The 19393-nt window shown below is 29.3% G+C and overlaps 5 protein-coding genes across 8 annotated transcripts; 2 read left to right on the top strand and 3 right to left on the bottom strand.

Annotated features, from left to right (window-relative positions):
• Positions 1–2642: 2642 nt before the first annotated feature.
• LOC130444082 (uncharacterized) lies at positions 2643–3472 on the bottom strand. Its single transcript, XM_056779072.1, has 2 exons — positions 3389–3472; positions 2643–3332 (listed from the first exon to the last, which is right to left on the bottom strand). Exons 1-2 carry the CDS (start codon positions 3446–3448, stop codon positions 2832–2834), a joined length of 561 nt encoding a protein of 186 aa, XP_056635050.1. The 5' UTR covers positions 3449–3472; the 3' UTR covers positions 2643–2831.
• A 385-nt stretch (positions 3473–3857) lies between these two features.
• LOC130446499 (TATA-binding protein-associated factor 2N-like) lies at positions 3858–13025 on the top strand. 4 transcript variants are annotated; one of them, XM_056782821.1, is made up of 7 exons: positions 3858–4007; positions 4258–4403; positions 4460–4551; positions 6089–6428; positions 6489–6751; positions 6891–6946; positions 12219–13019. In XM_056782821.1, the coding sequence occupies exons 2-6, from the start codon at positions 4258–4260 to the stop codon at positions 6896–6898; spliced, it is 849 nt and encodes a 282-aa protein (XP_056638799.1). In that variant the 5' UTR covers positions 3858–4007; the 3' UTR covers positions 6899–6946; positions 12219–13019. The 4 variants fall into 4 exon arrangements, with proteins under 4 accessions (XP_056638799.1, XP_056638790.1, XP_056638807.1 ...); XM_056782812.1 differs by lacking the exon at positions 12219–13019 and adding an exon at positions 7359–7648; XM_056782829.1 differs by lacking the exon at positions 6891–6946 and having other exon boundaries at positions 12219–13025.
• Positions 13026–15109: 2084 nt separating this feature from the next.
• LOC130444073 (OCIA domain-containing protein 1-like) lies at positions 15110–16080 on the bottom strand. The gene is made up of 2 exons (XM_056779059.1): positions 15625–16080; positions 15110–15566 (listed from the first exon to the last, which is right to left on the bottom strand). The coding sequence occupies exons 1-2, from the start codon at positions 16019–16021 to the stop codon at positions 15220–15222; spliced, it is 744 nt and encodes a 247-aa protein (XP_056635037.1). The 5' UTR covers positions 16022–16080; the 3' UTR covers positions 15110–15219.
• Positions 16081–16715: 635 nt separating this feature from the next.
• Positions 16716–17529, bottom strand: LOC130442862 (OCIA domain-containing protein 1-like). Its single transcript, XM_056777248.1, has 2 exons — positions 17058–17529; positions 16716–16929 (listed from the first exon to the last, which is right to left on the bottom strand). The coding sequence occupies exons 1-2, from the start codon at positions 17425–17427 to the stop codon at positions 16850–16852; spliced, it is 450 nt and encodes a 149-aa protein (XP_056633226.1). The 5' UTR covers positions 17428–17529; the 3' UTR covers positions 16716–16849.
• A 198-nt stretch (positions 17530–17727) lies between these two features.
• LOC130442258 (lactoylglutathione lyase) lies at positions 17728–19317 on the top strand. The gene is made up of 4 exons (XM_056776345.1): positions 17728–17894; positions 17952–18181; positions 18237–18304; positions 18903–19317. Exons 1-4 carry the CDS (start codon positions 17820–17822, stop codon positions 19088–19090), a joined length of 561 nt encoding a protein of 186 aa, XP_056632323.1. The 5' UTR covers positions 17728–17819; the 3' UTR covers positions 19091–19317.
• The last annotated feature ends 76 nt before the right edge of the window (positions 19318–19393 follow it).

Below are 19393 nucleotides of genomic sequence, written 5' to 3'. Positions count from 1 at the left end.
GAGGAAAATTTCTTTACGCTCATAATTAAATAAAGATAAAGCTCTTCGTTTTAAGGATTCGCATACAAGTACCTTAATACGATTATATTTCTTATTCTTATTATAAAAAATTTTTCAGTCAAGGTCACTCATTACATACATGTATTTCCATGTTGTACAATAATCAATTATCAAAATACACTCAGTAGTTTTTTGAAAATTGAACACGAGTTTTGTCGGATTTGTTTGTCATATTCTATGTATATTAAGTAATAGTTTTTATACAGAGTAATCATTTTGTAAACTAATAAAGTTAAAGTGAAAGCACAACTCTTTTCATTAGGTGAATTAATTTCAAAGTACTTACATACAAGCATTGATTACCTGGCAATTTGAAGTCTACTCTAGTCAATTTTATTGGCTGGCTGGCATTGGAGTATAAAATACAGATTATTTATTTTTATAGGGGTTTGTTGGAATTTTTTTAATTCGATTTTTCATGGTGAATTACGGCGCCTTTTCTATGCCTCTGATTAAATGACCATTCCATAGACATTAGCTCGATGTATAAAATTATTCACTAGTTGAAATATAATGAACATTAATTATGTGTACAACTCATTCATTACAACGAAGTTGAAACAAACAAGGCCACTTCACATAATGCAATACATCGTGCAAGAAATTGCATGCAATTCTCTGTAAACAGTAAAAGTAAACAAATTTCTAACCTAAAATTTTCTCTAATATTTTGTACACAGTTTAAAAATGAAAAATGATCTGTTAAGCCCAAAGTAACTAGATTGCATCTTGCACGCAATAAAAATGGCACAAAACCGATAATGTCAAAATCTTGCATGAAACAATCAGATGAACTTCATCTACGCATGCTTTTGATAAAGAAATATTGCGTCTTGCATTGCATTGCACGTTGTATTGCATCATGTCAAGCGGCCTTAAAGAAACTTATTGTTGACTAATTGTTGCAAACCATGAATTCAACTGAAATCATTTGAAATGTTATTATATGCCTTATCTATTCTATCCCACAAATGAAAAAAAAACTCGCATAGAGTCTTGGTTCTATTCATTGATAACCATATTGTCAGCTTAAATCACAAATCACGTAACTCCTTTGTTTCCCTTTGGTATCAACATCTTGATACCATTAGATAGATAATATCTGAACGCATCTAACAGAAAAACTCGTAAGGGCTCAAAAAAATCCGTCACAATTTTAAAGTGTAAATAGAAAACTTCGCAACTCCTGACCGCCATTTTGTTTAAAGCTACCCGTTAATTTGATTTAACCCTTTTTCTTTAACTATTTTTTCGAAATTTATATCTGGTCACTATTTCAATCTTTTATTAAAAAAAAAGATCATGTTAAGTCTTCATTCAATTTTTTTATGTCTACTTTACAATTTAGGGCTATGGTCGTCGACGATATTTACATTAGGGGCAGTTGGGGCAAGTGCCCGAAGTGGAAAAATTTTGAAAGTGGAAAAAACATTTTATCTAGTCTTATCAAGATTACTGAATATTATTAATTTATTTCTATGAATTCATAATTATCCGTTTAATTGATAATTCAAGAAATTCAAATCATCCATTATTTGTGAATTATAATTTTGGCACTTTTAGTAAAAATTAATAATCCAAATGATTCAATCCATTTATTTCCTTGGGGATTTAAAATAATAATCAATTTTTCTATTTTCTGATATTAAACAAATTCAATTAGTATTTTTTTTTTGAAAAGTAGAAAAATTTTGATTTACTTTTTAAATTTTTTTAAATATAAACTTTAATCAACCAATAAATCTAAAAAAATTGTAATAATTTATCTATTGCACCAATTAATTTTAATAGAAAAGAAAAATCTTAGATTTTTTAATATAATAAGCTTGACACAGCGCATGCTAACACCTACAGTCTGTTTAACAAACACGTATATAGGATCGCAATTCAAAAAGTGCCTGTAAAAAAAATGATATAATATGATATGAGACACCCTTGGTGTCAAATTTAAAATTGTAAGAGAAAAAAATTATTTGTGTTTTTGGATTATATAACATATAATAAAGTTTCTGCAATTAATTAGTCATTTTATTTATAAACAATATATTAACTATAAGTTTAAATTCCAGAATTAGGGCGGACTTTTTCCTAGTGTTCATTAAGTTTAAATCCGGCCCTGATGATATGCAGAAATTAAAAATTGGCTCTACTAAAATGAGCATTGTATGAACCATAAATTTTATCATGTAATTAGGAGAAAAATGTAATTTAGCAAAAATTGTAACAAGTAACAATAATAAAATATTTAATCCCAAAAATACAGAATAAAAATTATTTTTAAAACCATTTCATAATATTCAGTTCAGAATACCTTTCTTAAAAAATAACCTACAGTTTCCTAATTAACAATGTACCAAGTTTGAAGTTTGTAAGTAGCCATTTTTTTGAGATTTGAGAAAAGGTAAATCCAATTAGTACTTATTTTTGCATTTAGCTGAAAAGTTCCTGGATAGCCTATGCAGTGTCACTAACATAACATATATTTTAACTTTTTCTTCAATACAATGTTAGTTCCACTATTATAAATCATTTTACTGAAAATTTTTTCTTTAAAAATCTAGGGAAGATCAGAAAGAAGTAAACACAGTTAACCAATTTTTTATTGAAATAATGTATAAAATAGTCATTACAAAATTCTTTGACCACATAGAATTGAGTAAAATCTAAATAATGCTTACAAAATACACATGCAAGTAATTCAGTTTGATGAGTTGTATCAGCTTTCACATATGTCCTATATGAATGCAAACTTATCAGAAACAGTTGTAACATCAATTTAACAATTCACTCAATTCTGTTTTCAAATGTTTCAATTCCATTATTAGCTGGTCCACTTGTTCTAAAGTAGCTTCAAAGGATACAAAAGAATTTTCAGTATGTCCACTATTATCCTTAATTCCATTAAAATCAATCTGTAGATATGGTTCTTTTAATGTAATCAAATCCGAAGACCCCAACACCCATCTTAACCTCCAATCTATATTTTCTATAAAGATATTTCCACCTTTTATTATATACATTTTTGCTAAAAACTGAAATATTTCTTGTTTTCTTATATCAAAGCAACTTCTAAGAGCTTCTTTAACATCTTCTGCGATATCATCTGGAATTATTTCAAATCTTTTTTTTATGGTACATTGTTTGTAAAATGCCTGTACACTCTTTTTGGCGTTCTGGAAATCATCTTCAGTCCACTCGATAGGACTGGTATTATAGTAATCAAATTTTATCTTACGTTTCTCCACTAAGTCATCTATACATTCATGTAGAAACTAAAATATATTATTTATAAACAATAAACAACATTGTCTCTGTATCAAAATAATACCTTTTGAAGTTCAATAGAATTTGATATTTTTAAAAGTGGGTAAAAGACATGATCTGCCATCACAAAATGTCAATGTCATGTTATATATCTTCTTTTTGTTATTGACGAGTGCTCTACCAAAGATTTAAAAGTCCCAGCCGACACTTGCTTGTAAAATTGTAAAAGACCAATTTTGTTGGAATAAATATTACTAGGTAATCAAAATTTTCTATTTCATACGAATCCATGTAAAATTATAAGAAAAATCGATGAAAATCATATTCCCCTTATAACTACATCTACTTCACAAAATTATTTGTGAGGTGCATTGGAAAGCAGAATATCCATTTATATGAATACGTCATAACACACAATAAACTTTGCATAAAATTATATGACTAATCAAAAAAATTCATTAAAATTTCGATTACATATATGGCTGTAATCTTTTATGAGACCAAATTTTTATTACCAGCAGACAACACTGTTGAAGCAAGAGGAAATGACGTCAAACCTTTAGAAAAAGGACAAGAACCGTTTTGTTATCGTCCATTTTAATGATTTGAGGTTCATCGAGAGGAGTGACATTCTATTGTTTGAATAGTTTTTATCCATAAAATTATACTTAAAAGTACAAAAAGTAAGTTATCAGTACTCTGCTATCACTAAAACTTTAATTATAAATAACCAACGAAGTTAAATATCTCAAATATCAGTAATTGAATTATTTGTACCGACGCCGCTACAAAAATTTTTGATATTAGAGACAAATTGTTTTTAATAGTAGAGTTAAGTCTACTAATTGTGTATTGATGAATATTGAAGTATTATAAATCCTTTATTTGCGAATAAAAATAAGCTAGATCTTAATAATCTTTTGTATGTAAAAGATGGCTGACGCAGCAACTGAAGGTGCACCTGCCGAAGTATCAGGGGGATCAGGACCTCCAACTGGCGGCATGCCTCCAAGAGGTAGGGGAATACGTGGTGGCCCAGGTAGAGGTGGTCCCGGAGGACGTGGAGGTTTTCGAGGACGGTAAGACTTAACCATATCCCACCTTAACCATAGTGGTATATCTTATTTATTTCTAGTGGAGGAATGGGAGACCGAGGACGCGGAGGCCCTCCAATGGGCCGAGGGCGAGGGGGTCTAAGGGGAGCTCCTAGAGGAAGATTTCCACCAGGTAAGTTTTTTTAAAATCATCAATTTAAATGGTAACTAAATATTGTGTTGATTTTAATATTGGAAGTCTTTTCCTTACGCCTATAAACACTTTAATAATAATTAATCCATTCAACAAAACATTTTTGCACTATTTTAGGATAAATTTTATAACATAAGTTAAAAATCTATAAAGTGGTTGTTAACACCAAGTACATGTTGTTAATGACTCGATCTTTTTGCAACTATCTCAAATATGAATGGATCATTTCTGAAAATTTATATCTCACACCCATGAATTTTGAGTATATTTCTTCGCACATATTTTTATATTTTACCAGTAAAAAATCTGAAAAGGTTTCATCATGTTTGCTGGTTGAACTATGAGAATTTAAGTCACTTTCTAAATCATGGTAACTTTTTCAATCCCTATACTTGTATAAGAGTATTGGAATTTTATTTCTCATTCTTCTTTTATCCATTATTTCCACTATTTCTGATCTTTTGCTACTTCATTTCTTTGCAGTATTTTCCCCCTTTATTCCTCCTCGCTAAATTACTTGTTGAAACCAACTTTTCCTGGGTTTTCCTTTTCATATGTTTTTTATTTCTGCTTCTTTTCTTATTAGGCTTTGTGGTGTAATCTTTATGTGTCCCTATCAGTTTAAACATCATTTAACAATTTTTTTCCTAATTGCTCCTGTCAAATTTTTTCTATAATTACCATATTTTATTTCCTACCCATCCTCGTTTTCTTTGCTATAGTTTTATCTTTGTTGTTACTATTCTACTTATTGCATACTTTTATTTTTTATGTCTTTATTTAGATCATAGTATGTTTGATTGGTTTTTCTTACTATATTCACTATTTATTTTTGTCTTCTGTGACTGTCACTTATTATTAAATATTCCCAATGTTCTCTTTTTTAATTTACTATAATTCTTTCGATTTTCTTGATATTTACTCTCATTCTCAGGTCTTGGATTGTGTTTATTCATATGTCTTTCTTCCATTTTCTTAAATGTATCTGCTACTATAACTATACGGGTTACCTACACTAATAAGTCAATTTTTACTGGTTATAGATTTCTGTAGCCAATTATCCAATTAGGACAAAGAATATTTTCTTGTTTCTCATCCTAAACTCTGTCAATCTTATTCCATCTATTTAGCTTTCCCTCTTACGTTTTCATATATTCCTTTTTATCTGTTATTTTTTTATGGATTTCTATTTTCCTCATACTACCCCATACCATTTTTCTATCTATTGGATCGAATGAAGCTTACAAATTGATGAATGTAATATGTAATTTTTTCCCTTGTTCTATTTTCTTTTCTATTGGGTTTCTTAATATGTATATGTTACCTATTGTTTGTTTTCCTTTTCTATATGTACTTTGTCCTTCCTCCTCCTCTTTGTGTTTATGTGAATTGTGAATAATTTGTTTTCGGTTCATAATACATATCATTTTATATCTGTTTCCTCTAAAATGAAATTTTAACTAAAAATTGTAGCATATTTTACATTTATTAGTGCAAAAATTATTGTTTTTGATAGGTGGGGATATTGGTGACAGAGGCCGAGGTGGGGGTCGTGGAATGGGTAGGGGTGGACCTGGTGGTTTTAGAGGGGGACGAGGTGGCCCAGGAGATCGTGGGGGAATGGGAGGCAGAGGTGGGGGTCGTGGAATGGGAAGAGGTGGTCCTGGTGGATTTAGAGGGGGGCGAGGGGGTCCAGGAGGAGGAAGAGGAGGTCCAGGGGGACCTGGTGGACCAGGAGGTTTGGGGCAAAAGAGGGCACCAGGACAATTTGGTTCACAAGGGGGAGGTCCAGGGGGACCAGGAGTTAAAAGGCCTAGGTTTGACAATGGACAAGGAGCTAATGGATATGGACAAGGGTAAGTTTAGAATATATAGACATGTTCCCATTCAATTAATGTCGTAATATTTAAACGTAGTAGTCAGCCATCATATTCCACACAGTATGGTGGACAAGGTGGATATAACCAGTATGGTGCACAAGGCGGATATGAAGGGGGTGGTTATTCTACACAATATTCAAATCCTACTGCAGGTTATGGCAGTGGGGGTGGAGACTATTCAAGCTACCAACAAGGGAGTGATCAATATGGTGGTGGCGGCGGCTACAACACTGGTGGACAAGGTTATAATAGTCAAGGTTATGATGATCGAACTGGAGGATATGGACAACAGAATTATGGTGAGTCTATTATTATTTACAAGAATATTTCCGAATATTATATTGGTGTAAAAAAAGTTTCATAACTCACTTTGTCAACATAGCACACCAAATTTTAGTCAATAAATCGTGAATTACCAATTTGTTATATTTTTTGCAGGATGGTAGACCGCAGTGCACAAAGAAGTTAGGACAACAAAAATATTTTGACTTTAGGTATATACAGTACAATTAAAATCATAATCGTAATAAGCAGATCACATATACAAAACACTTTGCATTGATTGTGACAAGCTGAGTTTGAAACAAATTTTTACACTTTTGAGTATGAGAATATAAACATAAATGTAGTAAAAACTTTCATATATATATTTTGATCATTATCCTTAATTATATTAAGTTATCAATCAAAATGATTAATTTAAGGATTAACTATATACAGAAAGTGCTTTTTGTTTATGAAATACTGTATAAATTCTTTATTAGAACAATTTGACAAATTTATTAGTTTTGCTAAAAAATAGAAAATTAATGTTTGAATTCCATAAATTTGTGTAGAATTTACTCCAAAATTTGCTAGAAAGCCAAAAGGTCAAATAATTGAAACTTTATAATTCCACTATTTCAGGTTCGGTCCCACCTAGGCGCTACTAATTTTAAAATCTTCCTTAACAAAAACAAAAAAAACTTATGATTAGTATTATTTATGAAAAAAACTCCAGTATAATGTGTTTAGTGTACAATGGACAATTATTTTTTATATATTTTAGTTAATAGGTTTTACTATCCTTTTGTATAGGATCATTGCTTTTTTAGTGGCTTCTTAACATTAAATTTGAACAAGATATTGATTAAATGTTTCTGAATGAAATTGGAAAAAGTGATTAGTCAAATAAAAATATCTTTGTATAAAAAGTATTGGTTGTGTTTTAATTTGGATAATAAACAAATTTGTAAAGAATTTCTCAAAGAGAGAGAGAGTGATTCATAAGCATTGAAAATAAATGATAAATGTATACATATATAGTTTGTTTTTCACTCGGGATATTTCTCAACCCTAAATCTATTAATGAAAACAAAATTAAATAATTGGTAGATGTTAGACAAAATATTACTATGTTTAAATATTTTAATATTCACATTTTTGAGGTTTTGGCTATTTGTAAATTCAAAAATCATAATAAAGTTATGGAATATATAAATATCAATGTAAGAACTTATCACAATATAATAGGGAAAGTTTCAATAGAACACTTGCTGAAACTGAGAGGTTTTAAAAAAATTTCAATATTTATATTGTTCTCTCCTTAGAGCGAAAATAAATGGTTCAACCAATTTGAATATTGTTTACATAGTATCTAATGTTCGTTATTTTGCAAATATATATTAATAAACAATTTATTATTACTATTATCTCTTATTAACTGTCAAATTTATCTGTCCAAATACTTTCAAATGATACTTATAGGGTTTTAATAAAAAAAGTTTCTTGGACAAGGAAACTCCACCCAAAACATATGGCCCTGATTTTGAATCTCTGAAGTGTTTGCCCACCCATGATTTACATCATTATTCTCATATACAGCAATTGAATACATTTCTGCATAATAATTTAAATCTCTATGTATTTGCAAAAAAGTATTTTTTTCCAATTCTAATACTCGATCGTTAATTATACGCTTTGTAATCAAGTCATTTTCTTTTAAATCACCAAACAAAGTAGCACCACATTCTAAAAACGCTTTTTCTTTGCAAATTTTCCTTCTGAAAAGTTTCTCCATGACGAGAATTGCAATACACAACTTTGAAACTAGCTCCTGTAATGTTGGGGAAAATTCTCATTTTTCTTTTGTAAAAAATAAGTTCTTCTTTAATTTCTCTAATTTCAATAGTGCCATATCCCAAAAAAATTAAAATTGACATTTTCCGCCCAATGTATGTAAGATGTTACAGGATTTAATAGTTCAGTAACACAATAGAAATGAAAATCATCTAGCCAATCCCCAGCTGGAAATAATTTTTTATAAATTTCATTATAGATATAAATGTTATTTTTTTTGACATAAAAAAATTAATTAAAAAATCAGTGTGGGTCAGTTAAAAAGCTTGGGTAGGTCAGTATCTGATGGGTCATAGGTTCGCCATCACTGGTATATAGTATGTATCGCTACCGTCCAAAGTTATGTCTTTCCTCTACGACGCACCCTACTGACTGAAAAGTGAATATTTAAATTCTTGTATTTACACATACATTTCTCGTTCAATCGCTTTGACGAGTGATTGCCAGAAATGAAAATATTCGGGATGTTCAATTCTTTCAATTTGGTAGCTTCAATCAAATTGAAAGGTAAAAGTCAAACGGGTAATTAAACCTTTGGGAAATAGTTCCTAGCTGGTTTAATTTGAGCAACTTTAACCTTTTTTCATCTTTTTTGCTAAATGATTGGGAGTGGAAATTCACTGGAACAATTAATTATTATAATTTATTGTGAAATTCTTTTGAAGCATTCACCAATAGATTTTAGTTAGGTCGGTTAAAATTTGTGTATTGATATTCCTATGTTCCATAAAATTACCTCAAATACTGTATTTACTGATTAAATAATTACTGCTAATAAAATCTAGCACTTTCTGTTATTGAAACAATATCACAGTAAGAAAACATTTAATTTTTTTAAATTTATATTGAAATGAAATACCTCAAAAATCTAACTAGTATTTAAACAAAGGTTTTATTAAAATTTATAATCAGTTTATTGACTGTTTTGTTTGTTTGTACAAAAATTTTGATGGCATGATAACATAAAGAAATTATAAAATAAAATACAATGTTTATGATTACTGAATAAAGTAATGAAATCTAATTAACTTTCTATTTCTTAAATTATTTGACATAAATATTTATTGAAAAAGTATAAACTGCTAGTTGTCTCAAAAAGAAGTATTTTGGTACAGATAATGTCAAATTGTTATGTAAGGGTTAGGTGAATAATTTTTCAAAATAAATAACAATCTCTTAAAGATAACTATATAAATGAATCTGTGTATTGTTGGAAAGGAAAATTAATCAACATTTTATATTATTATTCTGAAAATAGAATGCTCGTTTTAAATATATTGGTATTGCAAATTACATGTTGAAATTTTTTCCAATAATCAGTAGTATCGATAAAATTTGTTCATTTTTATAACTTGCAAAAACAAACAAAAAAGTTGAAATTTGTCGAATGATTAAGAAATTTAGAACTTCATTTTAGTCCAAATGTACTTTTCAATATCTTATTTATTTTGTGTCCTTTCCTGAACAGTGCCTTTTAATATAGTCAATATGATTCAAAGTATTTTTGGCAAAAATATGTGTAAAAAAATTTATGAGGTGGTGTAATAGGTAGATTCCAATTTTAAGATAAACAAAATATACTGTAATGTTTAGCAAGATTAATTCTTTTAAGAAATTTTCTCTATCCGGAGTTTTCAAGAAACTACAGGACTGTGTTGCCCCCATGTTTGTGAAGCCTACTTTTGTGTTAGTCACATCTTCTGGATATATACATATTTCAGATTATATCACAAATACCAGGGCGCTTTGAGAATGACCCCCTTGTAATAATAGACCTAGTTTATGTCAGTATTGCTGTTTGCTTCTTTAATACTAAAGCTGAGGGGTTTGAGCTATTATTTGTAGAATATTAATGGTTTCGTGCCCAAAAATTTTAAACTTTTTTATAGCTGTAGCAATGATATGTTGTTGTCATCATCATAGTTAATCTCTTTCAACAATTTTCAATATCAATTTTTCGATTTTTTTCATAGGTTGTAATACTTTTTGATCCAAGTAAACATGTCTAGCTTTCTAAACAGCGAAAAATAAAGACCCAATTCAAATTTAACATCATGTTAAAATAGGGGTATATTTTAAGATCTGAAATCTTTTTTTTAGGCTATTCCTATTTAGAAATTCCTTTTTATCCCGAACAAATACTTCAACTTGTGATTTTCTGCTATTTGGTAGAAATTAGTTTATTTGAAGTGGAATTTCATATAACACAGTGTCCATAAAACAACAAAACTTCGTATATAAATCAAATGTATTCTGTTTTCATATAAACTGACAAATATACGTCGAATTTAATAAAATGTTAGTGAACAAAATATAAAACCATATAATAAAATGACCAGTTAAAATGAAAGTTTTGTAATTGTGATAATAGAAAATTGATTCATGTGTTTCCAAAATCAATCACCTTCAAAAGAAGAATACATCCACCATCAGAGAATTATCTGTTCCATTCAAAAAGTTTAAATATTGAGACAAGTACTTGGTACATTCATTCTAGAAGATATAGATTAGGTCTATATAAATATATATATGCGTTAATGTAAGTATATAGCAGTAATTTATTTTTGATAACAATTTTTGTTTACTATTTAATTATTAGAAAAACAGGGTGTCCATATCTTTTAAAAATGACTTTTTTTGTCAAACAATAGCCAAAATTACATTATTGGGCAATTTATAATTGGATGATGAATTCATCCAATTAATTTAGAAATATTTTAAACGCAGACACTGCCAAATCACAAAATAAAGTATAAACAATAAATAAAGTTGGACACCTTGTATAGTGCATGTATTATTGTACCAAGATTTCAGATTTTTTAGGATATGTTACAAATCAATTTTATATTTTTCCTCTTTCGAGAAAGGAATTCAAGACAGTATAATCTACTGTCATCCCAGAAGCCACTAGCCACCATTAAAATTGAGGAAAATCAAGGATTTTAAGCAAAGTAAATTCCTTTTTCCTGAAAATAGTTAGCTCTTTAAATTATTTAATAAAATAGTTTTTCTTAAGTAATGAGGTACCCAAAGAAGACATTATTCTCAAACATAAATTTATCAAATAAAAATCATTCAAAAAATTGTTACGAGGTAAAGTATATATATTTTTATAGTTAAACCACGTATATATAGACTAACAAAACGAAATGATGAGCTCCATATTAAAGTTCAATCATTTAAATAAATGGGAAAATAAAAGAAACTTCATCCCAGTATATGAATGTTTCAATTTTTATACAAAAATTTGACCTAAAATATCAAATTACATAGTGATACAAAACTACGTTTTCCTTCTAAATCTTAAGAATTAAGTTTAAAAACCCAATCCTTTAAAAGATTAAATAAATTTTTCACAAATAATTGGTAAAGAAAGGGAGAAATTAACAAGTTTTCCCAAATGGCTTGCTATAAATGGTCTTGAGTTTACTTCACAAAACTTATTCAAATAAATAACTACAACATAGAGACTGATAAATATGTATAATATAATGAATAAATTATTCTGTGTTGATTAATATTTGCTATTGTGATATTTATTTTATAAAGATATATGTGTAATAGACAGTATTTGCAAATATATATTTATTAAATAAATATTTCACAAAGCAATCGATTTCATTATTAATGGTATTATATTTTTTTTAGGTTGAAGAAATATGTGGACTTCGAGGGATTTGAAATTCACGCAAGTATCGACTAAGATAAATTGTTGAATGCTTGATTGAGGTATAGAGTTCTTTGCATGGGATTATGGTATTCTTCAAATATGTGGTTACACCCAATGGTTTCAATAAGTTCATTATAGTTCTTTTGGTATGACATTGTTGATGATTGATTCTATATCCAATAGCAAACTTAATTTTTTTTTAAATTCTAAGGCCGGATCGGTTCATTTATTAGGTATTCAAAATGTCGCTGGAATCTTAGATCACTACATACTTGTCGGAAGTCAATTTTAGAATTATAGTGAACATGAATTCATCAGAAATAACTTTTCAGTGAAAGAATGAAAAGTTTTTTATCCAATTGAAACGTTTACTTGTGTGTTACTATCTTGTAAATTACTTTCAGTTTAAATGGAATTTTTTGTACGCGAACTGGCCTTTCTGTAAATTTATTTACTCATCTTATACAATATCAAATAGTGTCAATCCCTGATGCACATTTGGGTATTTTTAATTTAGAAGTTGAACATTCCCAATACCATATCACTTTTTAAGAGTACTTGTTAGAAAAGAATTAAATTTTTGAGGTGGAAAATTGAGGTAAAATAAACGTCCCTCAAAAGTGTCATTGGGCTGTTTATATTTAGGTACAAAAAACAAAAATCCGTTACTGATTGCAACATTAGCTTGAACTACAAGGTGGTAAAGCACGTTTTTAATTTTATGAATGAATGTTACATTTCTATTTCAGAAATTGTTCAGTATTAAATAAATTAATTTTTAATAATTTTGAGTTTTATTTAATCGTTATGAATTGTCCCTTTCTGAAGTGTATTAATAAACATCAGAGAAGTGAGCATTTGGCTGTGTTATCGGTAAAACTCGCAATTATTGTACATGTTTAGTTATCTAAATCAGCCTATTATAATAGAATATTTTATTTTTGTAATAAATTTTGAAATATGTTATAAACAGTAGATTTTGAACAAGAATAATAAATTGTTAAACAATAGCTTGGAAAAATCGCATACTAATTGAAAGTTCCAGATAAAAAATAAATTGATAAGAACATGAATTATCTGTTAAAATTATGAAACAGTGGATGGGATTAATGTTTTAACATCTTGAAAATGCAATGAAATTCTTCATTCATCATCATTATCTGGTGAAGAACTGAAGTAAACACTCATAGTTGATTGTGGGCGGCCAAGTATCCTTCAGATATGCCCCACGACCCACTTGACCTTACCAAAGGCCTTTGAGTAGTCGATCGGGCGCTTTAGCTGAACCCTTTGATGCCGTTGTACAAGTAGTAAGGCCTGACCAAGCGTCTAAACCGCTCTGGTATAAGTGCAGGACACTCACAAATGACGAGATCTGTCTGTTTAGTCGGAGCAGTTGTTTGGTGTGGGACGTACGAGGTCCATATGTGCCTTTGCTTACCTTACCTTACCCTTGCTTATTCATGCATTGCATTGTCAGAAATGGTAACTAAGAACGTAGTAATTGGATCGAATTTTTTTCACTGAATACAAAATTTATCTGATATGTGCTCTCTTAAAAATTCTAGCAGCCCAAAAAGTAAGTACTATAATGCTATGGAATAAAGCGTTACATACAATAGGATACTAAGAGTGATTTGCATATCAAGGGCCAATAATTATAATACACATTTTGTTCTGGGGTTGTTAAAATATCAGCTAAAAAAAGATATATTTGTTAAGAGATTTGAGGGAAAGTAGACCTGCATAAATATTTTTTACTTGAAAATATTTTATGGAACTGTGAAATGAATCATATTGATTTAAATTACAAGAAATGGTCGTTTACAATGTAGGCATCCCCAAGAAAAATATTCTCAATTACTGAAATCAATGTACAGAGCATGTTTCTACATTTTATTCTTAAAAGGTTTAGATAATTTTCCATTATACATTAACTAATTCATGGTTGCTTTTGAAAAGACGCTGATTCGAGAAAGCATTCCAGTATCGAATTTGAACAAAAAATTGAATCATTTGGTACCATCCACAACAAGATTAAATCATAACGGGTGGTTTTTGACTATATTCACACCCCCTCGAATAAGATTTCATAGTAAATTCAATACACGACACCTTGCTCTAGCTGGGCATATATGCTTCCAAGTCTTATGATCCCAGAGCATAAATGAATTTTATCATTTGTGACAACTTCAGAAAGATTTTTTTCTATGCTTGTGATATCTTTTGACCTGAATATCCCAGTATGGGTGTCTGCAATCTTGGTGCTTACAGAAATTATGTGTTTCAGTGTTCTTCACAAAACCTGTAATCATCTATTAGAAACCTACTTAGGTCGATGTATCCATTAGACCTATCTGTCATAATTTGAGAACAAGTTTCAAATGTTTAAGACTCATTCAAGTGCTCAACTTTTCTATTTTCTTCAATTCTGAATTTAAGTGATTACCTAGTGAACAATGTAACAGTTTTGGTGCAATATTCTCAAATTAATGGCTTTATTGCTCCCTAGTATAGATTCCATTACAAACATCAACTTGATTATTTGTTAATCATTCTTATGGTCACATAACTGACAAGAGTCCTAAACATGTCTTCTACTATCTGATTTATCGCTGGTAGTGCCGGGGAATATTTGGTTCTCCAATGCAATATTGGAAGCATTGAATATTATGGTATGTTATCAGATGAGGTGATCAATTCAATGCAACTGACAAAGCATTCTTGATCTATAGAAAATATTTTAAATTGGGCCTTTAAAAAATTTATTTATGCAATGTAGTGGTTTATGTACCAATGTTGAAATGATACTATTTTATGTTTTCTGTCTAGAAATTAAATTGAGTGAACCTAAAAATAAACAAAATTGTCAGGATGTTTATCATTATATATTTATCATACTATTTAGGATAATTATAAAATTTTTTCAAAATCAAAACTACAGCCAAAATTGAAGGTAAATATTTAATTATATATAGATCATTCAAATTTATCACCATACTTATTTTCTTGTGGGGCATTATAATCCCTATCAAATTTAGCTTCTGCTGACAATTTATTGAAAGGATCTCTAAAACTACTTGTTCTTTGCTGTGCATATTCTTCCCTGTTTTTCTTCCTTAATTCTTCATAAGTTGTAGTCCTTTTCTGTTCAGGGGGCATTTCTTCATACATTTCTAAAGTTTGGTTATCCATAGAAGGCCTAAAATGGTCATCTAATCCAGGTGTTTCAGGTCTAGTAGTATCCAAATCCAGACTACTAAAGGGATTCACATCACTATATGTGTCTGCTGAGCTGACTCCAGAAAACGGAGCCAAGGAGAACCCTGAATTCAAAATGTTTTATATTCAATATATGTATTAATATTTTTCAATTATACTAACCTGGACCAAACCCACTATCAGCAGTCTCGGAGACCTTTCCTCGTCGTTTCTGTCTTAACATTTCCCCTATTTGGCTATGAGGTAACTGCATCAATTTTTCTGCACATTTTGATTGGTATGAAAATTTTCCAATAAAATAACCCACAATTGCTCCTACTATAACTTTTGGAGTCGCCCCAAATCGTGGGTTACCTCTCAAATAGCCCGTTTTCACTGCGTAATATGCTGCGCCGCCTAATATAGTACTGATAGGAATACATCTTTGGTAAAAACTTTCTTTGTTGCATTCCTTTAAAACTCTCAGTTCATCGGGGGTGAATTGGTATCTTTTTCTATTATTAGGGTCAATAGGAGGCCTCCTATAATTCTCGGGATTTTCGGTTTCTGTGTTTATCATTGTGATATTGGATAGGTTTTAGGTTAAATATTTTGACATTGAATCTTCTTTTATACGACAATGACAATCTAAGAAACTTAATTGGACAACATCAAAGAACAAATAATATAGAGAAGCGTTCGTAATTGTTTCAAAACTTCTGCTGCTCGCTATAAATAAGAAGTTATTTCTCTTATTTTATTCGTAAAATCTATATATAAATATTAGAAAGAAACTTTGTGATGCTTACTATAAATAAGAAGCTATTTCTCTTATTTTATTTGAAAAATCTAAATATAAATATTAGAAAGAAATAAACAGTATAATGAGGTTGTTTGGCATAATTAATTTCGAGCTTGTTTTTTTTAGACAGAAAGTGAACTGACCATGAATCAAATCTGACTTATTAAAAACGATTTTTGTTTTGTGAAAATAACAAAAACAACCGGTCTTTCAAGATTAAGCGCATCTCACATAGAGTGCATATAAAAAAATAATTAGCTTAGAAAAATTTCTCTATAAATAGTGGTCTCTGTCAGATATTTATAATCAGGTATTTCCGAAACGTCTGAAAATTCAAATTATTTTTAGATGAAAAATAATTTTATGAAAACAACTCTATGTACATTATTGTCAAGGTCTGCAATCATAAGATTTATATTTTCATGTAATCAAAGGGGTATATAAGGTATAATGATAAAATAAACAAACAGGATACTAAATAATTCGATTTAATAATGCACAATATTTTAAATATTAAGAAATTTTGTGTTGTATCAAATAACCTGAGCATATAAAAGCACTGATGATACGTGACCTATAATTACTAACAAAATAAGTATCTTAATTCTATTTATCCTTAGCTTCTGGAGCAACATTGGAGGGAGTCAAACCATAATAAGGAGCTGAGAATGGGCCAAAGATGAATGCTGTAAAGAAAATAACTTTTTATAAAATGTAACACAAATTTTAACAAACATTGCATAACAGTCACATTGTTCAACAGCAAATAAATGACTATCAAGTTAAATAAGCCTACTGAAAATTTTTATATTACCTCCACGAGGTCCAACTCCGGGTCCTTTAGATTTCCTCAACATTTCTCCAATTTTACTGTCTGGAAGTTGTTTCAGTTTCTCAGCACATACTGACCGGTAGGAAAATCTTCCAGCAAAGAACCCAACAATTACAGCAAGCAAAACTTTAGGAATGGCACCAAATCTTGCATTTCCTTTCAAATAGCCAGATTTTACTCCGTAATAAGCAGCACCTCCTAAAATTGCACTCAACGGGAGACATCTTTGGTAAAAACCTTCTCTCATACATTCTCTAATAACTCTGAGTTCATCAGCAGAAAGTTGTGGTCTTCCTCCTGCTGGTCCTGGTGGCCGGCTAGTTTCTGTAGTTTCGGTTGGAGCACTTGCCATTTTGAATAATTTAACAGCTCAAACAAAATATCTAGACTGAATAATCCTTGATACAAAAATAAAATAGGTGTGGATAATTGACATGTGAGAATCTTCTTTCCTTCTGTAGTCGCTTAGAGTTTAATTACAGCCACTTAAACAATAAACCTTATTAGGAACAATAATAAAATATTCCAAAAAATATTTTTATTTGATATTTGCAAGTTTACAAATAATCAAATATCGAAGATGTTTTTGTAATATATAGAAAATGATTTTCACGCCGAACTAATGAGTCGAGTAAGGTGGAGGTAGCAACTTGTTATAAAAGAAGATTTCAAATAAAAATATTGTACTTAATTATCATCTGTTTAATTGTTTAAGTTTTGTATTTTAAATTAATTAATTATAAAATGGGAGATTCAAACGTACCGTTTTCAAATGAGGATATTATTAAAATGTGTAAACCTCCTTCAGAATCAACCAAGGTATGAGTTTGTATAATTAGAAATAGGACTTTTTAATTTTTATTACAACCTTTACAGGACTTTATTATGCAACAGACAATGTATAGAATCAAAGATCCAAGATTATCTATACCGTTCTATACTGAAATCTTGGGTATGCAACTCTTGACTAAACTAGATTTCCCAAATATGAAATTTTCATTATATTTCTTGGGATATGAAGATCCAAAAGACCTTCCGGAGGGGTTAAGTTCCAAAGACCGAATCACCTGGACTTTTGGAAGGAAGGCAACAATAGAACTAACACAGTAAGTTTGTGTAATAAAATTGTTGGACACAGCTAATAAACTGGATTATTTTAAGTAACTGGGGAACTGAAAATGATGACAGTTATAAACCTCATAATGGCAACCAAGAACCTAGAGGCTTTGGTAAGTTTTTGTTTTGATTAAAATCAATATTATATAGTTTTAACATTATACTGGATTTTAAGCATGTATGTGGTCAATATTTGAAATTCATCGCTATCACTAAATTATAACCAAATGGATTTTTATTAAGATTTATTTCCTTGTTCTGAATGTTATAAAATTAAATGTAGGATTGTTCTTACTGTAATTATGTTTTCATTATGAATCCAAGTGTTGAAATTAACTTAATAATAAGAAAATTTAGATAATTGACATTCCTCTCTAACTCCAAATATTATGACATAGTTGAAAACATCTTCCCATATTTATAAAAAAACTGGCAATGTCTTTGATATTGACAATACATTATTTACTAATGATCTTTAACATAACACAATGAGGTTTTCTAGACTTAAATTAAATATAACTGAAATTTGGTTTTTCTTAATTCAAACACTATTACACTTGGTTTTCCATGTTTCATTACTTTCTACATAAAATCAACAAGTACATTGGTATAATTTGGCATTTGGAAAATATTTATCAGATCAAATTTTATTTTTAAATAATTAAGTGGTATTATTAGATAAAATATGTGAGTGGAAATGAATTATTTCAGGGCATATTGGAGTGATGGTACCAGATGTGTACAAGGCTTGTGAACGATTTGAACAACTTGGTGTTAAGTTTGTTAAAAAACCAGATGATGGAAAAATGAAGGGTATAGCATTTATAACTGATCCTGATGGTTACTGGATTGAAATATTTAATAATAAAAGAGTAGGGGATGTTATAGCTACTTGTTAATTAATAAGATTATGTTTTGTTTGTTTCAATTAAAGAAAATAAACATATTGTAGTTCATTAATTGACATGATGTAACAATTTTTTTTAAAGAAATTTGAATATAACCTGTTTTATAAAACCTGTAAAATCCATATCTAATTTTATATATATGAAATCATAGTCAGATGATATATTATCCAATTTTTGAAATGATTATGGCAAATAAAACTATTTTGAACAATAATAAATTATTTATTCACAAGAAACACCACATTATATATATATATATATATATATATATATATATATATATATATATATATA

Source organism: Diorhabda sublineata, chromosome 1 (assembly GCF_026230105.1).
Source record: "Diorhabda sublineata isolate icDioSubl1.1 chromosome 1, icDioSubl1.1, whole genome shotgun sequence".
NCBI lineage: Eukaryota > Metazoa > Arthropoda > Insecta > Coleoptera > Chrysomelidae > Diorhabda > Diorhabda sublineata.
Note: the sequence above shows the minus strand (reverse complement) of the source record. Positions and strands in the feature narration are given on the sequence as shown.

What these genes read in the sequence shown, in the direction of transcription:
- LOC130444082 (XM_056779072.1), bottom strand. Translation starts at nt 3,448, where the DNA reads ATGGCAGATCATGTCTTTTACCCACTTTTAAAAATATCAAATTCTATT. An exon ending in ATTCTATTGAACTTCAAAAG is followed by an intron (nt 3,333 to 3,388) that starts GTATTATTTTGA and finishes AATATATTTTAG; the next exon opens with TTTCTACATGAATGTATAGA.
- LOC130446499 (XM_056782803.1), top strand. Translation starts at nt 4,258, where the DNA reads ATGGCTGACGCAGCAACTGAAGGTGCACCTGCCGAAGTATCAGGGGGA. An exon ending in TAGAGGAAGATTTCCACCAG is followed by an intron (nt 4,552 to 6,088) that starts GTAAGTTTTTTT and finishes TGTTTTTGATAG; the next exon opens with GTGGGGATATTGGTGACAGA. An exon ending in ATATGGACAACAGAATTATG is followed by an intron (nt 6,752 to 7,358) that starts GTGAGTCTATTA and finishes CCACTATTTCAG; the next exon opens with GTTCGGTCCCACCTAGGCGC.
- LOC130444073 (XM_056779059.1), bottom strand. Translation starts at nt 16,021, where the DNA reads ATGATAAACACAGAAACCGAAAATCCCGAGAATTATAGGAGGCCTCCT. An exon ending in TGATAGTGGGTTTGGTCCAG is followed by an intron (nt 15,567 to 15,624) that starts GTTAGTATAATT and finishes TTTTGAATTCAG; the next exon opens with GGTTCTCCTTGGCTCCGTTT.
- LOC130442862 (XM_056777248.1), bottom strand. Translation starts at nt 17,427, where the DNA reads ATGGCAAGTGCTCCAACCGAAACTACAGAAACTAGCCGGCCACCAGGA. An exon ending in CGGAGTTGGACCTCGTGGAG is followed by an intron (nt 16,930 to 17,057) that starts GTAATATAAAAA and finishes TTTTCTTTACAG; the next exon opens with CATTCATCTTTGGCCCATTC.
- LOC130442258 (XM_056776345.1), top strand. Translation starts at nt 17,820, where the DNA reads ATGGGAGATTCAAACGTACCGTTTTCAAATGAGGATATTATTAAAATG. An exon ending in GCAACAATAGAACTAACACA is followed by an intron (nt 18,182 to 18,236) that starts GTAAGTTTGTGT and finishes GATTATTTTAAG; the next exon opens with TAACTGGGGAACTGAAAATG. An exon ending in CCAAGAACCTAGAGGCTTTG is followed by an intron (nt 18,305 to 18,902) that starts GTAAGTTTTTGT and finishes GAATTATTTCAG; the next exon opens with GGCATATTGGAGTGATGGTA.